Raw genomic sequence first — 25,319 nt, 5'->3', positions numbered from 1 at the left:
TTCACAAGAGATTTTCTGACTAAACACCTAACTCAAACTTAATTTTCCTGTGAGCTCATCTCTTCTAAAACAAATTACAGAATATAAATGGTTTAGTTGAGTTCCAAGTAATCAAGATTTTGCTGTTTTCTGTACCGAACAGGTCATAGAAAGTTTATTTTTAAAAATATTACGGGAAATTGCTACATTCTCTAAAAGCAGAGTAATAAAATAAATCCATAAGGCACTTTTTTTTTTTTTGGATAAACAAGTGGTATGCAGGTTTTGATCAATTTTGCATAAATAAATCATTGCTGAGTAAAGTCTACCAGTAAAATCGGAAGACACTGATACAGAATTCCTTTAAGAACTATGGCCTGGAAACTATTCGCTTCAAAAGCAACTACATAACAGAATTTAGTGTTATTCAAATTAACAAATATTCTGGGAAGAGAGTATATTCTTAACTAGGTTGACATGGCCAATAAAGGTTTGGGATGAGAGTACTGAAATCCTCGATGCCAGATTAGTGGCAAAGGCCTAAAGAATAATTAATAACTCTTAAGAATTTTTGGAGAATGGGGAAATCATGAATTTTTCTGAGAGGATATGGACACTCTCCCCCCTCACGAAAACATACACAGGCAAATTTTAACTCACAAATCAGACCTCTAAAATCCAGTAGCTCCTGGTATAGAAAGTTGAAGAACTGAGACACAGAAGACAGGGAAAAGGACTTAAAGTCATAGGATCATGTGGCTTTGTTACATCATTTGTCTCACATGTATGCATATGCATTTGGGAACCACCCTTTAAGAAATGTAAGCAATCCCCTATATCCAATAGGCCTAGTAAGTCTTACTGTACTTGAAGGGAGAAAAACAATCCACATTTGGAAAAATATTATTTTATACACACATGATTACTGTATTACTTCCACCTGTAGTAACAAAGTTTCTGACAAGATTTTTGTTCACTGCTGCATCACCAACGTTTAAAGCAGTGTCCACCACACACTAGGTATTCAGTAACCTAATAAATAATAAATGTATTAGCATACTTTCACTTAAGCACAGCACATCCTGATAACCAAAATACTCCCAATAAACCCATTATAACATCTAAATTAATGTTAAACAGCAATTTTCTCCAAAAGGAATTTAGATACTCACCTTTAATTACATACCCCAGAATCTGAAAGCAGTGACAAAGATTCTTAAATATACTGTTTGGCTTTAGAATTATTCTTTATTCACAGTAATGGAGATAAATTAAATTAATGAATCTGTCTTTAAAAAAAAAACACCTGGAAATCAAATCAACTCCTCCTAAATCAAAATGCAACCTTGTCAAATATGGCTTTAGAACTCCAGCGACAATCAGGTACCCATGCAGTCCTTCAGTAATCTGCTGCTTAGTTTCCTTAGACAGAAGAAATAAACCAAGTTCAGATTTTTCTGTACACTGAGCAACAAGTGAATCCTAGGCATACCTTACTGCTCCTGGTAGAGACAGCCAGGGAGAAAAAAATGGAAAATGAAGAATCAACCTCTGTAATATTCAATTCCTCATAATACAAAGTGTGTTACCATTTCAGTGGTGAACTACCCAGGGATATAAGTTAAGAATCACCTCTCAAAGATTTCTGGGTCAAAATAACACAACAAGAGCACCAAGAACCATTAGAGAAGAATAAAGACTTCTTAAAATGTAAATCAGCAAGAACATTTAACATAATTTATATCTGATTTACATGTCATTTTCAAAAACAAACCTACCAGACTGAATAAGATAAAGAGTGTATTTTAGGAAAATATGTTCAAGAATTATGGATGCTCCAGTTAACCATTTTTTATTGCTCCAATAAGACATAATAATGTTGCTAGGTCCTAGCAACAGCTGACAGAATCATTCTGGTTCTTCTAAGTCACCACAGGGAGGAGAGAAAAAAAAATTGATTCATCTACATAAGTTAGACAAGATGATGTCTTACCAAGACAAAGAAAGGGCTAAGCTTATCACCAAAATCTTTTTGGGGGAAAAGACTGGGTTTTGTTGAACTTACGTATCATAAAACTATTATCAGCTACTTACTGGATGGATAATTTATCCTGAATGATCGCAACATAAAAAAGGCAATTAAGAAAAGTCCATAGCAAACATCATTCTCAATGGTGAAAGACTGAAAGCTTTTCCTCTAAGGGACAAGGCAAGGATGCCCACTCTCACCACTTCTATTCAACACAGTATTGGAAGTTCTCGCCAGGGCAATTAGTCAAAAAAATTTTTAAAAAGGCATCCAAGTTGGAAAGAAAAAAGTAATTATCTCTATTTACAGATGGCATGATCTTATATGTAGAAAATCCTATACATTCCACAAAGCAAAACAAACTGTTAGAACTGATAAATGAATTCAGCAAAGTTGCAGGATGCAAAATTAGCACACAAAATCAGTTGTGTTTCTATACAACAATGAACAATATGAAAAGGAAATTTTAAAAAACAATTCCATCTACAATAGCATAAAAAAGAACAAAATAAAGCATAAAAATTACTTAATGTAAAAAATACTTAGGAATAAACCTAACCAAGGAGGTCAAAGACTTGTACACTGAAAACCACAAAAAACTGCTGAAAGAAATTAAGACACAAATAAACAGAAAGACATTCCATGCTCAAGGACTGGAAGATTTAATATGGTTAAGATGTCCATATCATCCAAAGAGACCTACAGATTCAATGCAATCCCTATCAAAACCCCAAAGATAGTTTTTGCAGAAATACAAAAATTCATCCCAAATTTATATGGAATTTCAAAGGACCTCAAACAGCCAAAATAATTTCAAAAAGTAATAACAAAGAGGATTCATGCTCCCTGATTTCAAAATGTATTATAAAGCCACAGTAATCAAAACACTGTGGTACTAGCAGAAAGACAGACAAGCAGACCAATGGAGTAAAACAGAGCCCAGAAATAAATCCTTGCATATATGGTCAAATGATCTTCAAGGGTGCCAAGAACATTCAATGGGGAAAGGAGAGTTCCTTCAAAAAATGGTGCTGGGAAAAGTGGTTTTCTACATGCAAAAAATGAAGTTGGATCTTTACCTTACACCACATACAAAAAATTAACACAAAAGGCATTAAAGACTGAAATATAAGATCTAAGACTTTAAAACTCCTACAAAAAAACATAGGGAAAAATCTTCATGACACTAGAGTTGGCAATGATTCTTGGATATGACACCAAAAGCGCAGGCAACAAACATAAAACTGACAAATGGGACTACCTCATACTTTAAAAACTTCTGTGCATCAAAAAACACTATCAAGGGGCTTCCCTGGTGGCGCAGTGGTTGAGAATCTGCCTGCCAATGCAGGGGACACGGGTTCGAGCCCTGGTCTGGGAGGATCCCACATGCCGCGGAGCAACTAGGCCCGTGAGCCACAATTGCTGAGCCTGCGCGTCTGGAGCCTGTGCTCCGCAGCAAGAGAGGCTGCGATAGTGAGAGGCCCGTGCACCGCGATGAAGAGTGGCCCCCACTTGCCGCAACTAGAGAAAGCCCTCACAAAGAAACGAAGACCCAACACAGCCATAAATAAATAAATAAATAAACCCAAAGTTAAAAAAAAAAAAAAAAACACTATCAAGAGAATGAAAAGGCCACCTATGAAAAGGGAGAAAATATTTGCAAATCATATATCTGATAAGGGGTTAACATCCATAATTATAATGGATTCCTATAATTCAACAACAAAAAGCAAAGGGACTCAATTAAAAAATGTATAAAGGATTTAAATAGACATTACTCCAAAGATGATATACAAGTGGCCAAAAAGCAATGAAAAGATGTTCAACATCATCAGTCACCAGCGAAACGCAAATCAAAACCACAGTATCAACTCATACCAGTTAGGATGGCTACTATCCAAAACACAGAAAATAAGTGTTGGTGAGGATGTGAAGAAACTGGAACTCTTGTAAACTGTTAATGGTGTACAGCAGCTGGTATGGAAAACTGTATTAAAGTTCCTCAAAGAATTAAAAATTAAACTACCATATGATCCAGCAATCCCACTTCTGAGTACATTGCCAAACAAACTGAAAGAAGGGTCTTGAAGAGATCTGCACACCCATGTTCATAACAGCACTATTTACAACAGCCAAGAGGTGGAAGCAACCCATACGTTCAGCAGCAAATGAATGGATAAACAAAACGTGGTATATAGACAATGGAATATTATTCAGCGTTAAAAAGGAAAGTAATCCTGTTACATGCCACACATGGATGAACCTTGAAGACCTTATGCTAAGTAAAATAAGCCAGTCACAAAAAGACAAAATGATTTCATTTATATGAGGTATCTAAAGGAGTCAAAATCAAAGAAACAGAAAGTAGAATGATGGTTACTATGGACTGGGGAGCCGGGGGATAGGTGGGGGAGTGAAAAGGAGCTGTTTAAGGGTTACAGAGTTTCAGATTTGTAAGATGAAAAGGTTCTGGAGATCTATGTCATGTCACTGTGAATATACTGTATATGCATATATATAGTATATATATATAAAAAACACTACCAAATTGACATTTAAAAATGGTTAAAATTAAGAAATTTTGTTTTTTAAATCATAATGATTTATATTATGTTTTATAAACATATTAACATTGATTGAAGTATTCATATTTCAATATGGTAAGTATTAAATACTTATAGTTTAAAAACAGTAAATAATCCATTGTAGTAACGCCTAAAAGCTTCTGAATAGTATTTTAGATTCTAAGAAAGTAAGATTATTAAAAATATACAATCCTACTTACCTTGGCTTGTCTCTTTTTTCTCTTTGTCTTTCAAAATCTCGTCCTCTGTCCTTTCCATCTCTTGGTTTTTCTTCTATCCTGTCTTGTACTTTATATTTTTCTTTATATTTTTTCCCCAGAGCAATATCTTCCTGTATAGGAGGGGGTGGGCTAGGAGTACGAGGTCCTTTCTTCTTACTTTGGTTGCTTTTTGAATTCCTGAAGGTAACACAAAGCTATCAGAAGTCTAAAGACTTTTAGAAGGTCAAATAAATATTATTTTCATTTTAACAAAGCACTTTTAAAAAATGGTAGCATTCCTTTCAATAACTTGCCATTTACTATTTTATATACTAGTAATCAATATAAAAAAAAAATAACACAGAAATGAGCAAAGATTTACTTGCTACCTACTTCATTAACACTGCTTATTATATAATTTTAAAGGGTATATTTCTGAGAAAACATAAGAGGTGAAGTAGGAAGAGATTCTTTCAGGAAGGAAAATATCATAAAATAAAACAACTGCATGAACTGAATTTTTTTTTTTTAAAGCTTATTATAGAAAAGTAGATGAAAAAGTAAAAATCACCTATAATTCCATTACTCAAGGATAGCCAACGTTAACACCTTGGATATATGTCCACACTTTTTCCATGTCTCTTTCCCTTCTTCCCTCCCTGCCACCCCATACGCACAGTCATAATACAATATTTTGTAAAATTTTTTGTACTAAATATAGCATGGGTATCTTTCTATAACAAAAAAGTGGATTTTGATAATTATTCTTATGGACTGTACAGAATTTCCTTTAATAGATATGCTCCATAACTTCTTTAAACAACTTCACATTGATAAGTTTTTCAGGTGGCTTCCATGTTTTCAGCATTATAAAGAACAATTACATCAACTATAAATGAAACCTTAAGCACTGTTAGTAAATATTCTTTTAAATCTTTGTTTTAAATCTTAAACATTCATTTAAATCTTTTCCAACTCTTAGATTACAGAGATGATCCTTTAAATTTTAGAATTTTGTCTTTCACAGTTAATCTACCTGGGATTGTTTTTTTGCGTCTAGACTATCCTCTTTAATTTGGCATTTAAAAACATTTTATCTAAATGCTGTAACTCTGAGCCCTTACACATTACAAATTGTCTGTCTTTACTTCATACCCTGACAACAGTTTTAGCATTTTGGTGTCATATCCTTTCCCCACAGAGCTCTATAAATATTGTTACAATACTTTGTGGCATTTAGTGTTTTGGATGAAAAGTCCAAAGAGAGTCAATTTCTTTTCCTATGCAGGTTACCCAGCTTTTCTGCCTGTATGCATTATTATATTATTCCTTGCAAACTAAAAATTTCATCAAGATAAGCGAAGGTTCTCTTTTTTTTAACCTTTTCCATCACTCAGTGTGCTGCTTCAATCTGAAACCTTAGTCTTTTACTCATTTTTTTTTCTATTTTTATTTCATCAATTCTCCATATGACCCAAGTCTCTCTGGTTTGCTTTATTATAGTTACTGCATCTCCTAGATCACTCCTCCATTATTTTACATTATTCCATCTCTCCTTTTGCTTTCAAATATCTTAAAATATTGGAAATATCTTAAATGTGTTTTCAAATTCAGTAAATTTTCTTTTAAGTTGCACTCATTCTACTAATATTAAATTTGGCAATCTCTTTATTCTGCTATTTCCAGTTTTAAAAATCATTTTTCATCCAAAATATCTTTGTTCACAGATTGCTTTTATTTTCACGATCAACTGCTATCAACAGATCAATCAATATCCTCTCAAATCATATTAAAATTTTGAATTAATTTCTTATTTAAATTTGTTCCTGTTTTCTGCAATATTGAATGTTCAGTCTGGTACTGAGTTTTTAAGTAGCCCTTTCTCTTCACACATCTGGTAAGTTTTCACCAGCTACTTATTTCACTAGCTATTGATATTTATAAATGACAACTTAAGCCAAAATCCTAGAACTTACTTCCTGTGACCTAGAGTTCTCTAATCCCAAGATGCCTTAGCTGTAAAAAAGGTAATGGATAGTATCTTCCTCAAAATTGCTGGTAAGATTAAAAACAGATAAAAGCAACTGACTCATAGCAGGCATTCAGAAAATTTACCTTAGTCCTTATCCCTACTTTTTATTGTCATAGATAGGGTCAACCATCTAGCAAGTCAGAAATTATTAAAATATGACCAAATCTACTTTTCATCTTTGTCTTCTGCCAAAACAATTATTAGTTACATATCTCACTGCATATTTATGAAGTGACTCAAATTTTTAATGTATTTAACGGATAAGTGATAAATGTCTACATTTCTAAATATTTTTCCACTTAAAAGACACACACTAATCAACAGTTGGTACAGATAGTATCAAAAATTACTTAAAAAACCATTTTCAAGATAAAATGATAGAGAAGTTCTTGACACAAACTGTATTTTCACATTAGTGCCTGTGACAGAAACTAGCTAGGCGTTTACTACACTTTTGTCCTGGCCACACTGTTGAACCATACTGTCTAGACTTTTCTGAAGTTAGATGTGGCCGAATGACCGAGCCCTGGCCAAAAGAATGTGAGTGGAAGTGATGTACACCACTTCCAGGCCTAACTAATAAGACTCTCATACTCCAGGTAACTGTAAACTATATAACTAAATAAGTGCAATACTAATTTTTTTCTTCACATATTGCATTTTTTGGTGTCCTCAAAAACATAAGAAAGTGAAGCCATGGTCAGAAGGAAGCCTAGGTACTGAAGCTGCATGTATATAAGAGTCACCTATTAATCAGAAACACCCACTTCTTGAGTGAGAAATAAACTTCTGTTGTGTTAAATTCACATTCTGGGATTAAGCTATTATAACAACCAGGATTATGCCAGTACACTCACTAAAGTGCAGAATTTCTTCAAATACCTTAAAAAATATATGTAGTAGTAAAACATAGTTGTGTTACAGATACAGAGTTTGCAAGTAACTTCCAACAGAATGGGCCAAAATTGATTTTGTGCATGCGGAAGTCAACAAGATCTTTCAACATATTTTTTTAAGTCAAATGATTATCCTTTAGTGGCAAAGAGCCCACTTCCTATCTATGGCACACAACTCAATTATCTACTTCTATCACGTTTAAAGCCTTTCTCTCTCTCCCCCCAAAACTTATTTCTTTTGAATAGCTTTTGACATACTTCACATATCTCAGCTTAAAGCTTTCCATCAGGCTCTCTCTCACAATAAATGTCTAAGAAAACTGCCAATTTTCACGGAGAAGTGTGAGTCTTAATTTGTCTGTGATTATCTCTGCCCACTCAATATGATAACCACGTAAAACCAAAGAGTTTGTTTACCTGACTGTCACCTCAGTTGATTTACTGGCATTGGCTGCAACATTCCACTGAATTTTAACTGAAATTTCAATCCTTAACTTGCTGAATGTATTCAAACAGTTTATAGTATGATCCACAATGTAACTAAAAGTTGATGATCTGACCCACTCTAGGCAATGTAAAACTGCACGACTACAGAAATGCTACACCCAATTCAATGCTTTCTTTGTACCTTTAATGTACTGTTCTCCAGATCCTTCTGCTTCTATTATTAAATTAATGGTGCATCTTAAAGTCAATATCTTATAACACAGAAATATAGTAGTTAAATCAGTGTGAGTAATTATTCATGCTCAATATTCATCAAAGGATAAGTGAGTTACTAACGAAGCAGTAAGAGAAGACTCCATGAAAACGAACAGGATGAAACTAACCCTTCATCTAAACAGTTATAGAAACTTTCTTTGAAGAGATTAAGTTTTGAAGATTTTATAAATATTTAGAAAGGATTAGAAAATGAAAAGGAGTATTTCTGGTATGCCGGCAGTTTTTTGAGAAATGAATGGAATTGAGGGAAAGTTATATAATTGGTTAATCAAAAGAATAAAGAGCAAGTGGGGTAAATCATATCACTCTATAGTTCAACTTCTTTCATATCCCTTTATTCAATTTTAGGAGCAAAGGAGAGAATCAAGTCAACTTTACAGAGTGCCTTATTACAATACAAAGCTCTTTGCAGAGTAGGTGCTGTGGGGAGATAGAACAGTGAACCATCAAGATTGCAATCTTCAAGGAGCTTAAATTTAATAGAGGTTGTAAAACATGTGTGCCACAGTTAAAATATAATGCAAGTAGCAATTAGTATTAAGTGAGAGGTATAAATAAAATCTGATATATAAAGGGAACAGAAATTATGTTCAGTAAGGAGAAATGGGAAAACTTAATGGAAAGACAGAATTTGAGCTAGACACTGAAGGACTGAAGGTGATGAGTGTAGGAAGAAGGCTGGACGAAAATATGGACAAGAGTGGAAAGATCAAAGTATGAATGCTATTCTAAAAAATCTGAATTTCAGTCAACAGAATGGAAAACTATTGAGTTTTTCAATGGCATAATAAATTAATTGGAATTGTTATTTTAAGATTTCTCTCACAACATCTGTAAAGTGAAGGGTTAGGGCAGCTGAATGAAAATGTTTATATGTGTGGCAGAATGGACACTAGATAAAGTAAATAGAGTTAGTAGGATGATATAATAAACTAGGTAAAAAGTAAATGGAATCTAGAAGGAGACAACTATGAGTTTCATTATGGGTTCAAATAGACAGTTGCCAACTGGTCAAATATTGGGAAGAGGTTTTTAGTTCAGCCTTTTTCTTAAATAATAAATTAATGTATGTCCTTTAATAAAATTTAAATAGTCCATAGTGACATTAAATGAAAAGGTATCTCCTGCCTTATTCTCAACCCCTCAGTGTAATTTATTTCTATCTTTATTCTTTCAACTGACTACTACAATAATTCTAAATAATATATTCCTGCTTCATACATACTATAAAGAATTTAATCTCTTGATCATGTACACAAGGAGACAAGAAGAATGTTCATTGTGCATAATTTGTAATAGCTAAAACCTGGAATCAACTTAAATGTTCAACAAAAGAAAAGTAGATAAATACATAAATACTAATATGAAAGAACTACAGCTATCTATATCAATATAGATAAATGTAAAAAAATGCTAAGTGAAAAAGTAAGTTGGAGAAGAAAAGTTATATCTATATTAAGATTAAATAGATGAAAGTAATACTATATATTGTAAGATAATACATATTATGGAAGTATAAACACACATGCATAGGTATCATAAACAACAAATTCAAGAGGGAAGGACCAGAAATATAGCTGTTTATTTCTTAAAAAATAAAAAGCTCTGAAGCATATATAGATGTGACACAGACCTTTGCTTTATTGTTCTCTATAATTTTCTTTTAAATGGAAACTTTTCACGCTTTTTTCTTAGAAGAAAAAAGTTTACATTAAATACTGAATGTATTAAAAGTATCTTTATGTAATCTACCAAGTAATTCTTTTGAATATCACTTCAGAAAAAGCTATTTCATTCTGGCACTATTTATCACCCTACTGACCTCTGCTGGTCCAGCAAGGGAGAGGATACTGCAGTTGTCTTCCTGTCTTTCTTGCTAGTTGAAGATGACGACTTAGGGCTTGATTTTCGCTTTGGAGATTTGCTAGACTTCCTTAGAGAAGGTGATGGAGATAACTTTGATCTAACCACTTCTGGTGAAACCTTCCAAAAGAATTCAGTAACTCAATTCAGAAACTCTTCCAATCATGGTTGTTATAATCAGACAACAAAGCACGTGTTTTTAAATTATACCAAACTTCAGATGAAGTATTAAGTGTTATGACAGCCACCACATATTAATATTAGTCTGGCTCCTGAACCTATGCTGTTAACCAATACTAACTGCCCCAACATAACACTAATATCAATAAAGCAAACTAAAACTATGAAATTTCAAAATCTCCTCAGAAAAAACACAAATTATATTCAAATATATTGTATCTTTCTACTCTTTAAAAAAGAAACAAGTATTCTAGACATAGCATGGGCCTAAAAACCAGATGTATATAGATTCAAGTCCCATTTTACATTAGCTGGTGAGTCCAGGCAACAGACACTCAGTTTTGTTTATCTATTCAATAACAAATATATGTCCTATTTATCTAATAGAGAAATGTGAAGATTAATTAACATATGTGAAGTATCGATATCCTAATACAACTTAAGATGTAGCAAGCAGCTAATGAGTTCTCTGATCAATACTCATTTTGATGTTAATTACTAACATATTTCAATAAATAGCATACCTCCTTTTTAATAATAATTTCTTCTCTTTTCTCCATGTTTTCTTGTTCCAGCTTCATTAATTCCCTCTGTATCTTTTGACGCTTCATTTCCAATGACAACTCATGAACATAATCATAATTAATATCTCCATTGTCAGAATCTTTAAAATAAAAATTCTATTACTTGTCAGAAACTATTAAAATTATCTATACCAAAAATCAGAGAAAAGTTTTCAACTATTTTTTATACAAATTAAAATGGTAGATTCTTTAACAAGAACAACATACTTCAAAAAGATAAAAGAAATATATACGTTTCTATAAAGAATTAAAATCAATATGGCTAATTTCTTTATGAAAACAAACATTTTTAAGGTTCCTGGGTTTTCTGGAAGTGATTTTGGGCTGTTTGGGTTTTTGGTTAGGAGATGGAATTTTTAAAAGATACAATTAGAACACTCAGCTATAAATTCTAAGCATTAAAGACACCAAAGCCTTCAATATTTCATGCTGCACATGATATGATTCATTATCTTCTTCATTTTCTTAAAGACTTGTTAGTATTAAATTAAGGTCACATTAGGAGTGCAATACTGTTTCCACAGTTTTGTTGCTTTTTTAAAAATTAATATCCTAACTGATTTGCATCTAAAAATAAAGTTAAATAATTTTAATACTAATGTGTACATGAGCTAATTTCTGAAGGATCTATAACATTTTCATTATAAGTGATTTGTACTAGTTTCTTAGACTAGAACTGTCCATCTCTTCAATGGATCTGATAGCATGTATCTATTTCTATTCATCCTTTCCAATGAAAAGAATCCGAGGGTTGGTTTGGGCGGGGGAAGAGTGGTGTGCAGAACTATTTCATTACAACATGTAGTTTTCAGAGGCTCGTGACACTGCTACCTATTTGCTAGTAATGCCAAAAGCCTGGAGGAGGAAATTTCACTGACTTCTATTCTAACACATGAACACACTGGGCTTGACTGATTATAAAGTGAGGTGCCTTCTCAAGCCATACTTTTAGCACTTAAGATCATCACTTCTTAACCTGGGGTAGAGAAATAAAATGAAGAACTAAAAAACAATAAAGATAAGGAGTCCTACTTGATTGCTTACAGAACAAAAAAAACGGATATCATTGTCATGTACAGGTAAATACATTAGAACGAAAACTATCCATTCATGCTTGGGGACTAAGAGGGTAATTATATATCTTATTATCTGTGTCACAAAACTTGATTACTCATCTTATATTGGTGTATGATGATAATTTCTCAGTAAATACATAACATTGACTAAATCATGCTTTTCAGTCAGCAAGCGATTACTAAATATTTATGGGCATGTAGTTTTTACTAGATAAAATAATTAAAGATACTGAATTTAATTAAATGAATAGTGGTTATCTCTAGTTACGATTTTACACTCCGTTGAGACACTTTACATCAGTGAATAGTAGGGTTCGATGATCTGGTTGTTGTGTTCTTAAATTATTAACAGATAAAATTTCATTACTAAATACTAAGGGTAAAACAAAGGAAAGGGTAATTAATTGAGAAGAATGATTTACAGTGTTTCTGAAGGTATTATCAATAATGTTCTGCTCATCTAAAAACTGCTATCTGAATATCACCCATACAGAACACATGTAAAAAAATGACAAATTGGCTTTCGGTCTTTAATCCCTAACCACTCAACCAAGGGGGAAGTGGGGGTAGGGATAGACCTGAGCAGTTAAAATATATGTCGAAGTCAAGGTACTATAGCTAATATATTTTGCTTAGAGGGAAAGCTCTCAAGTCTTTACTCAGAAACTACTTATTCTAACTTTATGCATATCTGTTATAATCAAACGTAAGATGTTTTCCCAATCTATAAGAGATGGGCTATGAAGTAGGCATAATGCAACTGATAGTATGACAAAAGAAGAAAAATCAGAAAGCACAAAACATTAGGATAGGACTCAAAAATAGAGTCTGAGGAGGGGAGGGATAAATTGGGAGATTGGGACTGACATATACACACTATTATATATAAAATAGATAACTAATAATCTGCTGTATAGCACAGGAAACTCTACTCAATACTCTGTAATGGCTTACATGGGAAAAGAATCCTAAAAAAAAAAAAAAAAAGAGTGGATATAGGTATATGTATAACTGAATCACTTTGCTGTACACCTGAAACTAACACAACATTGTAAATCAACTATACTCCAATAAAAATTTTAAAAAAAAAGGAGTCTGAAACCATTTAATAAGTTTAGAAAATGTCTCTCATATCTTACAGCTTAAGGTTATCATTACAATTACCTAGGAATCATCTATAAGAATCAGCTGTTGTAAGTCATCAGGAAAATATTAAATATAATTAGAATGGCACATTTAACAGGCAGAGATTTTTTAAGACTATATAACAAAAATACATGCAGTACATAAGGTTGACATTCTTTATATATAAAGAACTCTTACTAATTAAAAGAACGGGCAAAGGACATGAACAGATATAAACACAAAAAGAAATGCAAGTGATATATAAATAAGCCTTTTTCATGTATTAAAGAGCCATTTTTTTTCCTAATTATAATATTTGGTACTGGCAAAGGTACAGATAACAGGCATGTTCATTCTTTGGAGGTAGCAATGTAAACTAATATTTCTAGCCTGGAAAATAATTTGGCAGTATGGGTAAAAGCTTTAAGAACATTCATACCCTTTAATACGACAATTTTACTTCCAACAATCTACTGTATGCAAGTAATCATATTCAATAGATATAAAAATAAGCCTTTATATTTATACTCTTCTACACACATTGTCCCATAGATTTTTCCATGTCATACACAAAGGTAAAACACCTTCATTTTAACATCTGCAAAGCATTTCATGATATGAACATATCATAGTTTAACCATTTTCCTTCTGACGTTTACTTTGTTTTCAATAGTTTGCTATTATAAACAAGACTTCAATGAACATTTTGATACCTACCTTAGTTCACAGGAGCAAGTATTTTTTTAGAACAAACTAGATTTGCTGGACAAAAGATAAGTATGATTTTTATTTTTAATATTGCCAAATTATACTCCAAAACAGCTTTACCAATGTAAACTTCCACTTGATAATACTAGTATTTTTCATTTCTGCCAATCTGATGGGTGAAGAATGCTATCTCTATTTTCACTGGCATTTCCCTGTAGTAAGGCTGAGCATTTCTATTTCCTCTATGAATTTCATAACCAATTTTTGTTTTTTTCCCCCATTTTCCAACTGGACTATCTTTTTCTTATATATTTGTGGAACTTCATTATAAGTTTATACAGTGCTTTTATTATATGGTTACACATTACACATGTCAAATACTTTCTTATAGTGATCTATTTTTAATAGATCCCTTCCATGTTTAGTTACACAAAAAAATTAAATCCTTATATAATCAAATCTTTTATAGCTTCTGGATTTTATGCTTTATTTTAGGAGGATGTACGTACCACCAAGATTGCCAAAATATGTTCATACATTTTCTCCTCTACTGAAATGATACTTTTGCTTTTTATATTACTACACTGGTCCTTATGGTAAACAAATATGATAAGTTTAGGGAACCAAATAAAAACAAAGACTTGGGAGTGGGGAGCTGGAAACACAGAAAGCAATTGGATAATGAAAAGTTCTGTAGGTACAAAAGAATTTGTACTTGATCCTCAAGGCAATGGGAAATCAGAGAATTTTAAATAGGGGAATGAAATGAACCAATTTATTCTTTTAAAAGCTCACTCTAACTCAGAGAATGAGAGAGAGATTTGCAATACATATATCTGATGAAGATCTCATATTCAGAATATATAAAGAATACTCAACAATTAAAAAAAACAGTAACACAATAAAACAGTAGGCAAAAGGCGAGAATAGAGTTTATAAAACAGGTTGTACAATGGCCAATAAATGTGAAAAAGTTCTCAATTTCATTACTCATTAGGGAAATGCACACTAAAACCACAAAAAGATACTACCACACACCTCCAGAATGGCTAAGATGAAAAAGGCAAAAAACAACAGAGAAAGGAGAATCATTTTTGACTTGACATTATCTACTAAAGATGAACATATGAAAACTCCATGGCCCAGCCCTACTCCCAAGCATAAACTCAAGGGAAATGGGTACATGTTTACCGAAGATATGATTAGGAATAGTAACAGCAACTTATTCATAACAGCCCCAAACTAGAAATTACTCAAATGTTTATCCACAGTAGAATGAATAAATTATGGTATATTCAGTGAAATACTATGTACCAGTAAGAATTAATGAACTATAACTATACGCAATAATCTCACAGACATATTGTAAGCAAAAGAAGCTAAGCAGGGACTTCCCTGGTGGCACAGTGGTTAAGAATCCACTTGCCAATGCAGGGAACACAGGTTCGAGCCCTGGTCTGGGAAGATCCCACATGCTGCAGAGTAACTACGCCCATGTGCCACAACTACTGAGCCTGCGCTCTAGAGCCCACGAGCCACAACTGCTGAAGCCCGCGTGCCACAACTGCTGAAGCCCGCGCGCCTGGAGCCTGTGCTCCGCAACAAGAGAAGCCACCGCGATGAGAAGCCCGCACACCACAATGAAGAGTAGTCCCCGCTCACCACAACTAGAGAAAGCCCGCGCGCAGCAACAAAGACCCAACACAGCCAAAAATTAAATAAGTAAATAAATTTATTAAAAAATAAAAAGAAGCTAAGCACAAAAAGAGTACATGCTATAGGTTCTACTTATATAGGGCTCAAAAACAGACAAAACTAATCCATGGTGGCAGAAAATCAGGACAGCAGTTATCTTTGGGAGATGGGGGCTGGGAGGCAGTAACTGGAAAGGGAGTACAAGGGGGCTTATGGGATACTAAGAATTTTCTATTTATTGATGGGTGCTGGTTATACAAGGCTGTTCTGTTCATGAAAATTCAGTAAGCTGTACACATGAATCATGTACTCTTCTGAACATATTATTATACTTCAGTAAAAAAAATTTTTGTGAAGAGTATTCTGCCTTTAAGTGAAGAATGATTTAGGAGACAAGGCTAATCTCAAGGCATGAGGTTAGAAGGTTATTTAGTAAAATATATTTATAGGCAACAAATATCTTAAGAACTAGAATATTAGTAGTAATTTAGAGAAACAGATGGTTCTGAAAGACATTCAGTAGATAGAAATGTTCAGAATTCCATAGATGTCTGGGTTGAGGGGAAAATGTAGTATCAACAATGACTCTCAGAAAAGGGAACTCTCTTGCACTGTTGCTGGGAATGTAAACTGATACAGCCACTATGGAGAACAGTATGGAGGTTCCTTAAAAAACTAAAAATAGAATTACCATATGACCCAGCAATCCCACTACTGGGTATATACCTAGAGAAAACCATAATTCAAAAAGACACATGCACCCCAGTGTTCACTGCAGCACTATTTACAATAGCCAGGTCATGGAAGCAACCTAAATGCCCATCGACAGATGAATGGATAAACAAGACAGATGAATGGATAAACCATAATTCAAAAAGACACATGCACCCCAGTGTTCACTGCAGCACTATTTACAATAGCCAGGTCATGGAAGCAACCTAAATGCCCATCAATAGATGAATGGATAAACATATATAAAATGGAATGTTACTCAGCCATAAAAAGGAATGAAATTGGGTCATTTGTAGGGACGTGGATGGACCTAGAGACTGTCATACAGAGTGAAGTAAGTTAGAAAGAGAAAAACAAATATTAAAAAAAAAACAAATATTAACGCTTATATGTGGGATCTAGAAAAATGGTACAGATGAACCGGTTTGCAAGGAAGAAACAGAGACACTGACGTAGAGACAAACGTATGGACACTAAGGGGGGAAAGCAGGGATGGGATGAATTGGGAGACTGGGATTGATATATATACACTAATATGTATAAAGTAGATAACTAATTAAAAAAAAAACAAAAAATGAAACAATGACTCTCAGGCTTTTGGGAAACCAGTAGGAAAGTGGTGCTCTTAAGATATGGGACTCAGGTGGAGACATCCAGTTGGTAGATGCCTCAATTAAGAGCTCCAGATATTGGAGTCATTAATACACAGATGTTAATGATGCCCTGGGAGCATGATTTCATCTGGACAGAAGAATGGAAAATGAGAAGAAAAGAAGTCTTGGTAAAGGGGAAACAACTAAAAATTTTAGAAGCTGCTTCTAGAGACAAGTGGTTCTCAAAGAGTAGTCTGAGGACTCCTAAGGATTCCCAAGACAATTTCTAGAGTTCCAGGAGATCAAAAATATTTCTATAATACTACATTATTTGCCTGGTTTACTCACTCTCTCTTGAGTATACAGTGGAGTTTTCCAGAAGTCACATGATATGTGATATCAGTAACAGACTGAATGCAGAAGCAGATATGAAAATCTAGAGGTTTTTCGTTAAGCCAGTTAAGAGTTTACTTTAAGAAGTTAAAAAGATTTTCAGGGAGTTTCCTGGTGGTCTTGTGGTTAGGATTTGGCGCGTTCTCTGCCATGGCCCAGGTTCAATCCCTGGTTGGGGAACTGATCCCGCAAGCCTAGTGGTGTAGCCAAAAAAAAACCCAAAAATGTGCAAAAACATGTAAAACATTGCCACCTCCTCCAATTTCTATTTTTGCTTTGCAAAGCATAGCTATTTTCCATAAAAGTATATGTTAGGTTTACTGCTGTCATTGTTAAATAAATTAATAAATATTTCAAAATGTTCTCAGAACCAATTTCTAATACGGAGACTACTGAAACAGATAATCCACAAAACGAAAGTTCTTTGGGGTCCATAAAAAGAGTGAAAAGTGTCCTGAGACTGAAAAGTTTGACAACTACTCATACAGATCAACTTCTTCTGAGTCTAGCTAAAACTGCTATTCACTTTAGATTGAAAATGCAGAAGGTAAACATATTAAATGAGCTCAGTCTAACTCCATGCTTCAGTATTCCTTAAAACAGGAAAACCATAGAGATACACAACAATCAGAACCTCAAGAGAAAGAGTAAGAAATAGCAATGTATTTTGTATGTAAAACTACTATAAGAGACATTTACTCACCTTTTAAAAGAATTTCACATAAAAAGCCTCTTGTAGTAAAATCACTTTCATTTTTTAAAGATGATAGTCTGAGCAAAGCCTTGGGAATCAACATTTAAGGGATAGAGAGCATACAAGGAGCCTCTATGTACGACCAAAGGGCTTCAACAGGAGAACAGAAAACCTGACAAATGACAGATGGAAGCCAAGGGGAAAGTGTTTCAAGAAGACAGGGGCTCTGGGATGTGTCACATGCTGCAGAAAGGTTATAGAAGAAGGAGACAAGTACGTCTCCTTTTATTTAGCAAAGAGGAGGTTACTGTGACCTTAAAGAACAGTTTTAGTGAAGACAAGGGTGAGAAGACTGAATAAATATGAGGTGAAAAAGTAGAATTTGGTTGTAAAGTAGGAATAAGCAGGGTGATGGCTCAAAATAATATGGGGAAAAGAGAAAATGTGCCAAGATGGATGTTAAAGCTGTAAAAGAGAATGCAAAATAAATGAACGAGACTGCAGAGGTGGGAGGAAATCAGGGCAATAGAACCTTATGCAGCAGGAGGGAGGCCCCTTGTAAAGAAAAAGAGGGAAGTAAAAAAGTTTAGATGTGAATGAAAGACTAGTTTATAGGTGTGGTGGCAGGAAGTTGAAAGAGTTTGTGGATAAAGAATTCCATCATCTCTGTGTTGTAAATAGCAAGCAGGAGAAAGGGGCTGGAAGGTTTGAGATTTAAGGAGTTGGAGATTTAAGGAGAGGGTTTGAAAGAGCTACTATGAAGAAAAGGAGCAAACTAACTTAGGCTTTTCTGAACCTTTAAAATGGTCAACAATTAGCATGCATTATTGTAATGGGAATAGAAGTTTCTATTTTGAAAAATAAGCAGCCAATATATTTCAGAATGTATTTTATACAAAAATAAAATGAAAAAAAATGTTGAGTGTGTTAAGAGTTAATCCCTTAGAATTTAGGAAAAGTTAGCCATTCATCCTTGAACAGTTAAGGCTTGTAATATTTTATTTACTGCTATTTTGTAGGAGGTATTAGATTTTTTTATGAAGTCCCATGAAGTAATCATAGAGAAGTTTCCTACTTGTTCTTAGAAGCAATGCTTTAACAGACAATACTGTATAAAGATGGAATGGATTTCCTTAAAAAGTACTGACGTTCAAATTACTGGACAGCCATTTAAGGTACTTTTCAAGTACTAGTCTGTAAGTTTTCAGAGGTAGTTCTTAAATATAGTAGTAAACATTTTAGGCTTGCAGGCTCTTGGCTGTCATAGTACTCAACTCATCTACTGTAGCTCAAAAGCAGCCACAGAAAATATGTAACCAACAGACATGGCTGTTCTCCAATAAAACTTTATTGCAAAAACTGGTGGCAGGCCCACAAGCTATAATTTTCTAGCGCCTGGTCTAAGTTTTCAGCTATCCGATGAGGAAGTTGCTTACATCCTTAAACTCTTTAGTTTTGTCATCTATAAGTAGAGTAACAAAGCTACTGATTTAATGAGGTAATTATATGTTATATTAAAATGCCCAGTACACCCAACACATTCAACAAATGTGAGTTCCCCTTCTCTGTATTTGGTAGTGTGAGGCTACAGTGCTCACATTCCAGAAGATCACAGGAGTAGAGAAGAGAGAACATTCATGGTGTGGAAAGTAAATGCTTACTTGTTAAAGACAATGACTCAAGATAATTTTGCTAATTTCTTATGAACAAATCCCAGGTCTCAATTATCATCTGATTTCAATTTCTTGAAAGATGAAATCCAACAATTCTTTAGAAATAATTTTCCTAGGTCTTTAAGGTTTAAGAATCTCACTTTTAATATTTTATGCAAAACAATAAACATAAATTTAGATTCTTTTAAACCTTGGTACTGAGGAACTTAAAAGATTTACAAATGTCATAAAATTCCAAAGGACTGTGATGCTGTATAGTAAGTTCTAGGGAGAACAGCTTTCTCTGCTTTTGTTCTGCTACTATATGCCATTTTCTGCCTTATAACTCAATAAGATGGACACAAGTCAATTAGACAATTCTGAAACTATAGCTGGAAAGTGTTTTGAAGCCCACAGGAAGTCTACAAAATGAATAATCAATAAATTGACTATATAAACAAAGATTTTTTGAAACTCACCATCTCTATTAGTTTCCCATTCTACATTTTCTTCTTCACTTTCTGGAGTTCTCTCCTTAGTGATTTTTATGTCTTCCTTTTCCCTATGTCTCCCTCTTGAAGATTCTTTCTAAAAAGTACATACATACATATGGGTTATTATATTTATAAAAACTACATGAGGTAGTTACTATAATACAGAATATTTCTAACTTCATCTTTGTTTCATTAAAGAATCACTCTTGCAAATAATCACACATCCACTAAGTAGAGGAAGTAACACGTTCTAGAGCATCACGATGAAAAGACTGTACTATTATCTATTTTACTAAAGAACGGCAACTTGGTAAATGTTTGAAGCAACTAAGATTTTAAAAGATACAATGAAAATCGAGTACTTTAATAAGCATTTGGTAGTATACTACATACTCAGTTTCTACGTGAAAATTACAGGGGTAAAGTTTAAAACGGATAAAGTACAACTGGAGGAATTGTAAGTGACTATATTTTAAAATGACTTAAAAAAGGTTACACCGTTCACAGTAGATTCTGAAATATGATTGCTGATCTAAGACTTGTCATATACTAACGTAAAAGCATTTACCTACACACCTAAAGATAAATCCAAACTCATCTAATAATTTTATAAATGCTTTAAAAGGGGGGATTTTCCCTATTTTGATGAAACCAAAATGGTAACTAAAATAGTTAGAAAAGTTATCTTTACATTGCAGCTAAAAACCAAGAAGTTTTACATTTTATTCCAGGTATAACAGTAGCCTATAGACAAAGCAGGACAATAGTAATTCAGCTCGTAAAATTTAATTAAATACCCTGTTACATAAGATGAAGACTCTAAACCACATTTTACTAAGTGGTAAGAAAATAACCAGTGTCATGGAATTGTTATCTTCCCCCCAACATGTCTCATTTTTATTAACACTAACTCCTGACTAAGAAAGACACTAACACACAAGGACATTAAGTGCTGAGAGTTCTTTCTGGGCATTACCAGACATAAAATTTGGCTGCTTAAAACACAAATTAATTTCTCTTTGTCTTCTTTATAAAGAACTCTAGCATATAACTGCCCCTAAATTTTACTTATTTAGGTATGAAGTCATGTTGTAAGTATTATTGCTAAATGACATATATAGTGGCTGGTACGACAACAGAGGCTGACAAATATCATTAAAAGATTATATAATTGTTATCAGCCATGACAAAACGGTAAAAGGCCAAAAAAAGAGAAAGAAAAAAGAAATGCACTCCTATTTGTACATAAGACAAAGGAGAAAAAGGAACACATCTATTTTTATTCTTAAAACACATTTTGTGGAATATCAATGAAGAGCTATTCTATATCCTAGGTAACTTCTGAATGTTCTGTAGATTATACCCACTATAAATATACATTAGTATGTGCTATATCAAAAAATTTTCATAGAAAGTTATCTCCAAATTACTGAATAATATATTCTGGGTTTTTTGGTCTATAAGGTATCAGACTACATTTGTCTATATGTAGTTGTAATACCAACTACAAATGTAGTTGAAAAGGGTTTCAGAGCAGTAATTCTGGTACTGGAAAACAAAATAATCTGCAAATTTGTAATAGAATATTTTTAACAGATTTAGAAACAGATATAATCATCTCAATAAATTTCATTAATAATTTATGTAAGTATTTCATAATATTTACCCTACATATTGAAATTATATAATTTTTTATTACCTATTGTTTTCCAATATGACTCTAATACTGCCCCCAGAGATCACATATAACTTCTATTATTAAGTACTAGAGATTGAATGCAGGCTTCAATATGTGGTGGAATTTCAAGTTAGGAGATATATTTTTTCCTAATACTTTGTCACTATCCCACCTCAAATCATAATAGAGGAAATTATTTTGGTAACACCTAAGGCTCATGTCATTTTTTTAAATGTTGTATTTCCTCATTTTTCCACTTCAACAGTGTATAACTTGTTTAAGCATGTTATTCCTTGTAAAATAAAATTATTTCCCTCTTTCTCTGATCATATTCAAATATAAAGGGTCTGGTATAACTTGTCCCATGTAGTATAGCATGGTCTGCTCTTTCACCTTCCTGTAATTTCTTGAATAGAATGGACTATCATCTTACTGCTCTTATACGCAAACATATTAATTAGAGGTACAACCATTTGATTATTATGTATTCTAAATTAATCATTCTGGAACATGTACATGTTGAAATACTTGTGAAAGAACCACAATATTTTAGCCAGTACCCATGGGATGAGATATTTTATGAATTCAGAATTATTTGGATTTCAAAATATATTAAGTAACAATGCCAGTAGGGTCTGGAGCAGCAACCTATAATCAAATATACTGATATTTTTGCAGCAAAACATATGAATTCACCAACTGGGTAAAGAATGTATAATAAGCTTCATATCAATTAAAATCAGGTTTTGCTGCCACATAAGTCTATGCCTAACTTAGGAAAATGTTTGGTTTTAAAAGTCTCTTACATTTCAGCAATGCAATAAATAATTGTGAACTTTACTTTCACTTTATTTCTACTTTATATTACATTCATATTTATTTCTTAAACATTATATGTATGGACAGATTATATTTATTATAAATTTTATTTTTAGCTAGTAAGGAGGCATTACCAAGAATATGATCTAAAAAGAAGTGTTGAGGCAAAAAGAATTGAAAACCAATATTATAATAACTGGATTAGCAACCATAATAATAAAATGTTAGGGGTCTTCGAAGTAATATAATTCAATTTCCTACCCCATGCTGAAATTTTTTTCCTAACTAATGTATAGTTATAGAAGTCCTCTAATAGAATAATTTCAGGGAAAAAAAGATTTACTCCCAAGGTCTCCACTGATAGCTCTCCACTGTTGCATTCTTTGCCCCCATTTTCAGAACGTTCTAAATATTAGAAAATTATTTCTCATACTGATCACAACTCTTTTATACCTCTCCAGAATTTCTATTGATTGGAACTAGTTCTGACCTCTAGAATCGTGCAAAACAAATCTAATAATTCTTCCACGTGATGGCTATTTAAATATTTCAACACTGTCACTAAATCTCTTCAATACCTTCTTATATCAGGCCAAAGATACTCTACACACTGATCATACATGAACATTTCACAATTTTCATACCCCTCACTACTCTGTCATCTTCTCTGGGCATACTAATTTGCCAATGTTGCTTCAATAAAATGTGATAACTAAAATTAACCTAGTCCTGCCAGAGCAGCATAGAGCATATAGCTTCTACCTCTCCTAGTACAGAACTGAAATTATTCTTGTATTAATGAACTTGTTTGCGGGGGGGAGTTTTGGTAGAGTTTAAATAAGAAATTATAATCTTATAAGCTATATAAATTTAAATTACAAACTCAAATAAAATGAAGTCTAGAAATAGGGTAAACTTCAGGGCTGGGTGATGTAGTAACACACTGAAATCACTGGAGACCAAATTTTCTTGTTGTTTTTTTCCATTCTTACAGCTCTGCTATTCCTACTGTTGACTTCACATTAAGGCATATTTCTTTTACCACGATGATAAGCAATCTAGGTTCACCCAGTGTGTGCCTCTCTCCAATCACAAAATAATTCTTTCTTTCAGTCTGAGTAGGCCAACTTCAGTCACATGGCCACATCTGAATCAATAACTGATATCAAGATAATAGCCACAGGCTAAATGAATTAGGCCTGGTTCCTGAATCAACAGAATTAGCAAGGAGAATGGGATTATTATGACCAGATTAGACTAATGAGGGTCTAGCAGTGAATCTGGGGTCAATTCCCCAAACCAAAATGCAGCTTCAAAATGAAAAAAACTGAATGCATTCTGGGGAGTTCAAGGTAATTTATACCATACCTTTGGTACCACACTTCACCTCCTCAGAGTACAATGCCACACTTCTGACAACTGCATTGGCCATAAAAAAAAAATACACTTTCCGACCTAGTAAACGTTTTCTCTGTTCGCCTTTACCGTTGCATTTTGGACCTTCCTTCTAAGGTCATTTTCCATCTTCCTGATGTATATCTTTTTAGACATTCTCTAAGTAATGAAGGTCTCCTGGTAGTCAACACTCTTAATTTTACCAGAAAGCTTCTTTATTATATCCTCATTCTTGAAAAGCAGTTTTTCTGGGCTCATAACTGTGGGTTCATACATTCACCTCAGCTTTGAAAATATCATTCCACTGTATTTTGGCTTCCATTATTGTTACTGATGGTATCAGTCTATCATTCCTTTGTAGAAAGATCTGTCTTTTATCTCTGGGTGTTTCCAATATTCTCTCTATGTCTCTCATGTTTTGCAGTTATGATATAATATCTACTTGATATGTATTGTGCTTTCTGCAGGCTTATATCTCATTAATTATGGAAAATTCTCAGCCACTATTTCTTTCAATATTGCCTTTCCCATTTTCTATTTTTTTCCTGGGATTCCAATTAGATGTACATTAGGTTTTCTAAGTTTTTCCCCCACATTTGTGAACCTCTTCAATATTTTCTATAACCTTGTTTTTATGTGCTGCATTCTGGATAAACTCTTCAACTCCATCTTCCAAGTCACCAGTTCTCTCTTCACAGATGGGCCCAAGGCTTAGTGTCTGAGCAGCTCTAATACCTGTAGAAGTCTTAAAGTCACTACTGGCTTTCACACTTGCTGCTCAATCCTTGGTTTCAATTCTGTCTTTGTTTTGCTGCTGTTTATGTTCTTGAGAAAGCACGTAAAACTCTTCTTTCAGCAGCTCGAGTTAAAGTTAATGTTAACCCAAAGTTTTCTTCTGTCATTTACTATCACATATTACATCAAAGCTATTAACAATTCAAAAAGCTATTATTAATATTTAAAAGATTATGGTTCTCACCTTAATGTTTTCAAAACTTTTCAACTGGACACTTCTGATCAAGGCTAAAAACTTTTAAATAATGAACAATCCTTATTGTGGTTTTTTGGCCTGAATATTAGCCCAACAACTTAGCTCAGTATATAGCTTTTAGGACAGATATAACTGACATTTTGAAATTTTAAAATGATTCACAGATGTGCAATTTCAGATCCTTTCAACACTATAGAAAC

At 33.3% G+C, this 25,319-nt stretch overlaps 1 protein-coding gene across 3 annotated transcripts in view; it reads right to left on the bottom strand.

The window, feature by feature from the left end:
- The window catches only part of ZC3H13 (zinc finger CCCH-type containing 13), an 89,331-nt gene that overhangs the window by 40,460 nt on the left and 23,552 nt on the right, over positions 1-25,319 (bottom strand). For all 3 annotated transcript variants that reach the window (XM_036831287.1, XM_036831286.1, XM_036831288.1), the window contains 4 exons: positions 20,222-20,330; positions 11,015-11,154; positions 10,270-10,430; positions 4,797-4,994 (listed from right to left, as the gene is read on the bottom strand). In XM_036831287.1, coding sequence (XP_036687182.1) covers positions 4,797-4,994; positions 10,270-10,430; positions 11,015-11,154; positions 20,222-20,330 — 608 coding nt within the window. The remainder of the gene's footprint in view (positions 1-4,796; positions 4,995-10,269; positions 10,431-11,014; positions 11,155-20,221; positions 20,331-25,319) is intronic.

The sequence above is a fragment of the Balaenoptera musculus genome, chromosome 18 (assembly GCF_009873245.2).
Source record: "Balaenoptera musculus isolate JJ_BM4_2016_0621 chromosome 18, mBalMus1.pri.v3, whole genome shotgun sequence".
Lineage (NCBI taxonomy): Eukaryota > Metazoa > Chordata > Mammalia > Artiodactyla > Balaenopteridae > Balaenoptera > Balaenoptera musculus.
The sequence above is the reverse complement of the archived record's forward strand: the minus strand, read 5'-3'. Positions and strand labels throughout refer to the sequence as shown.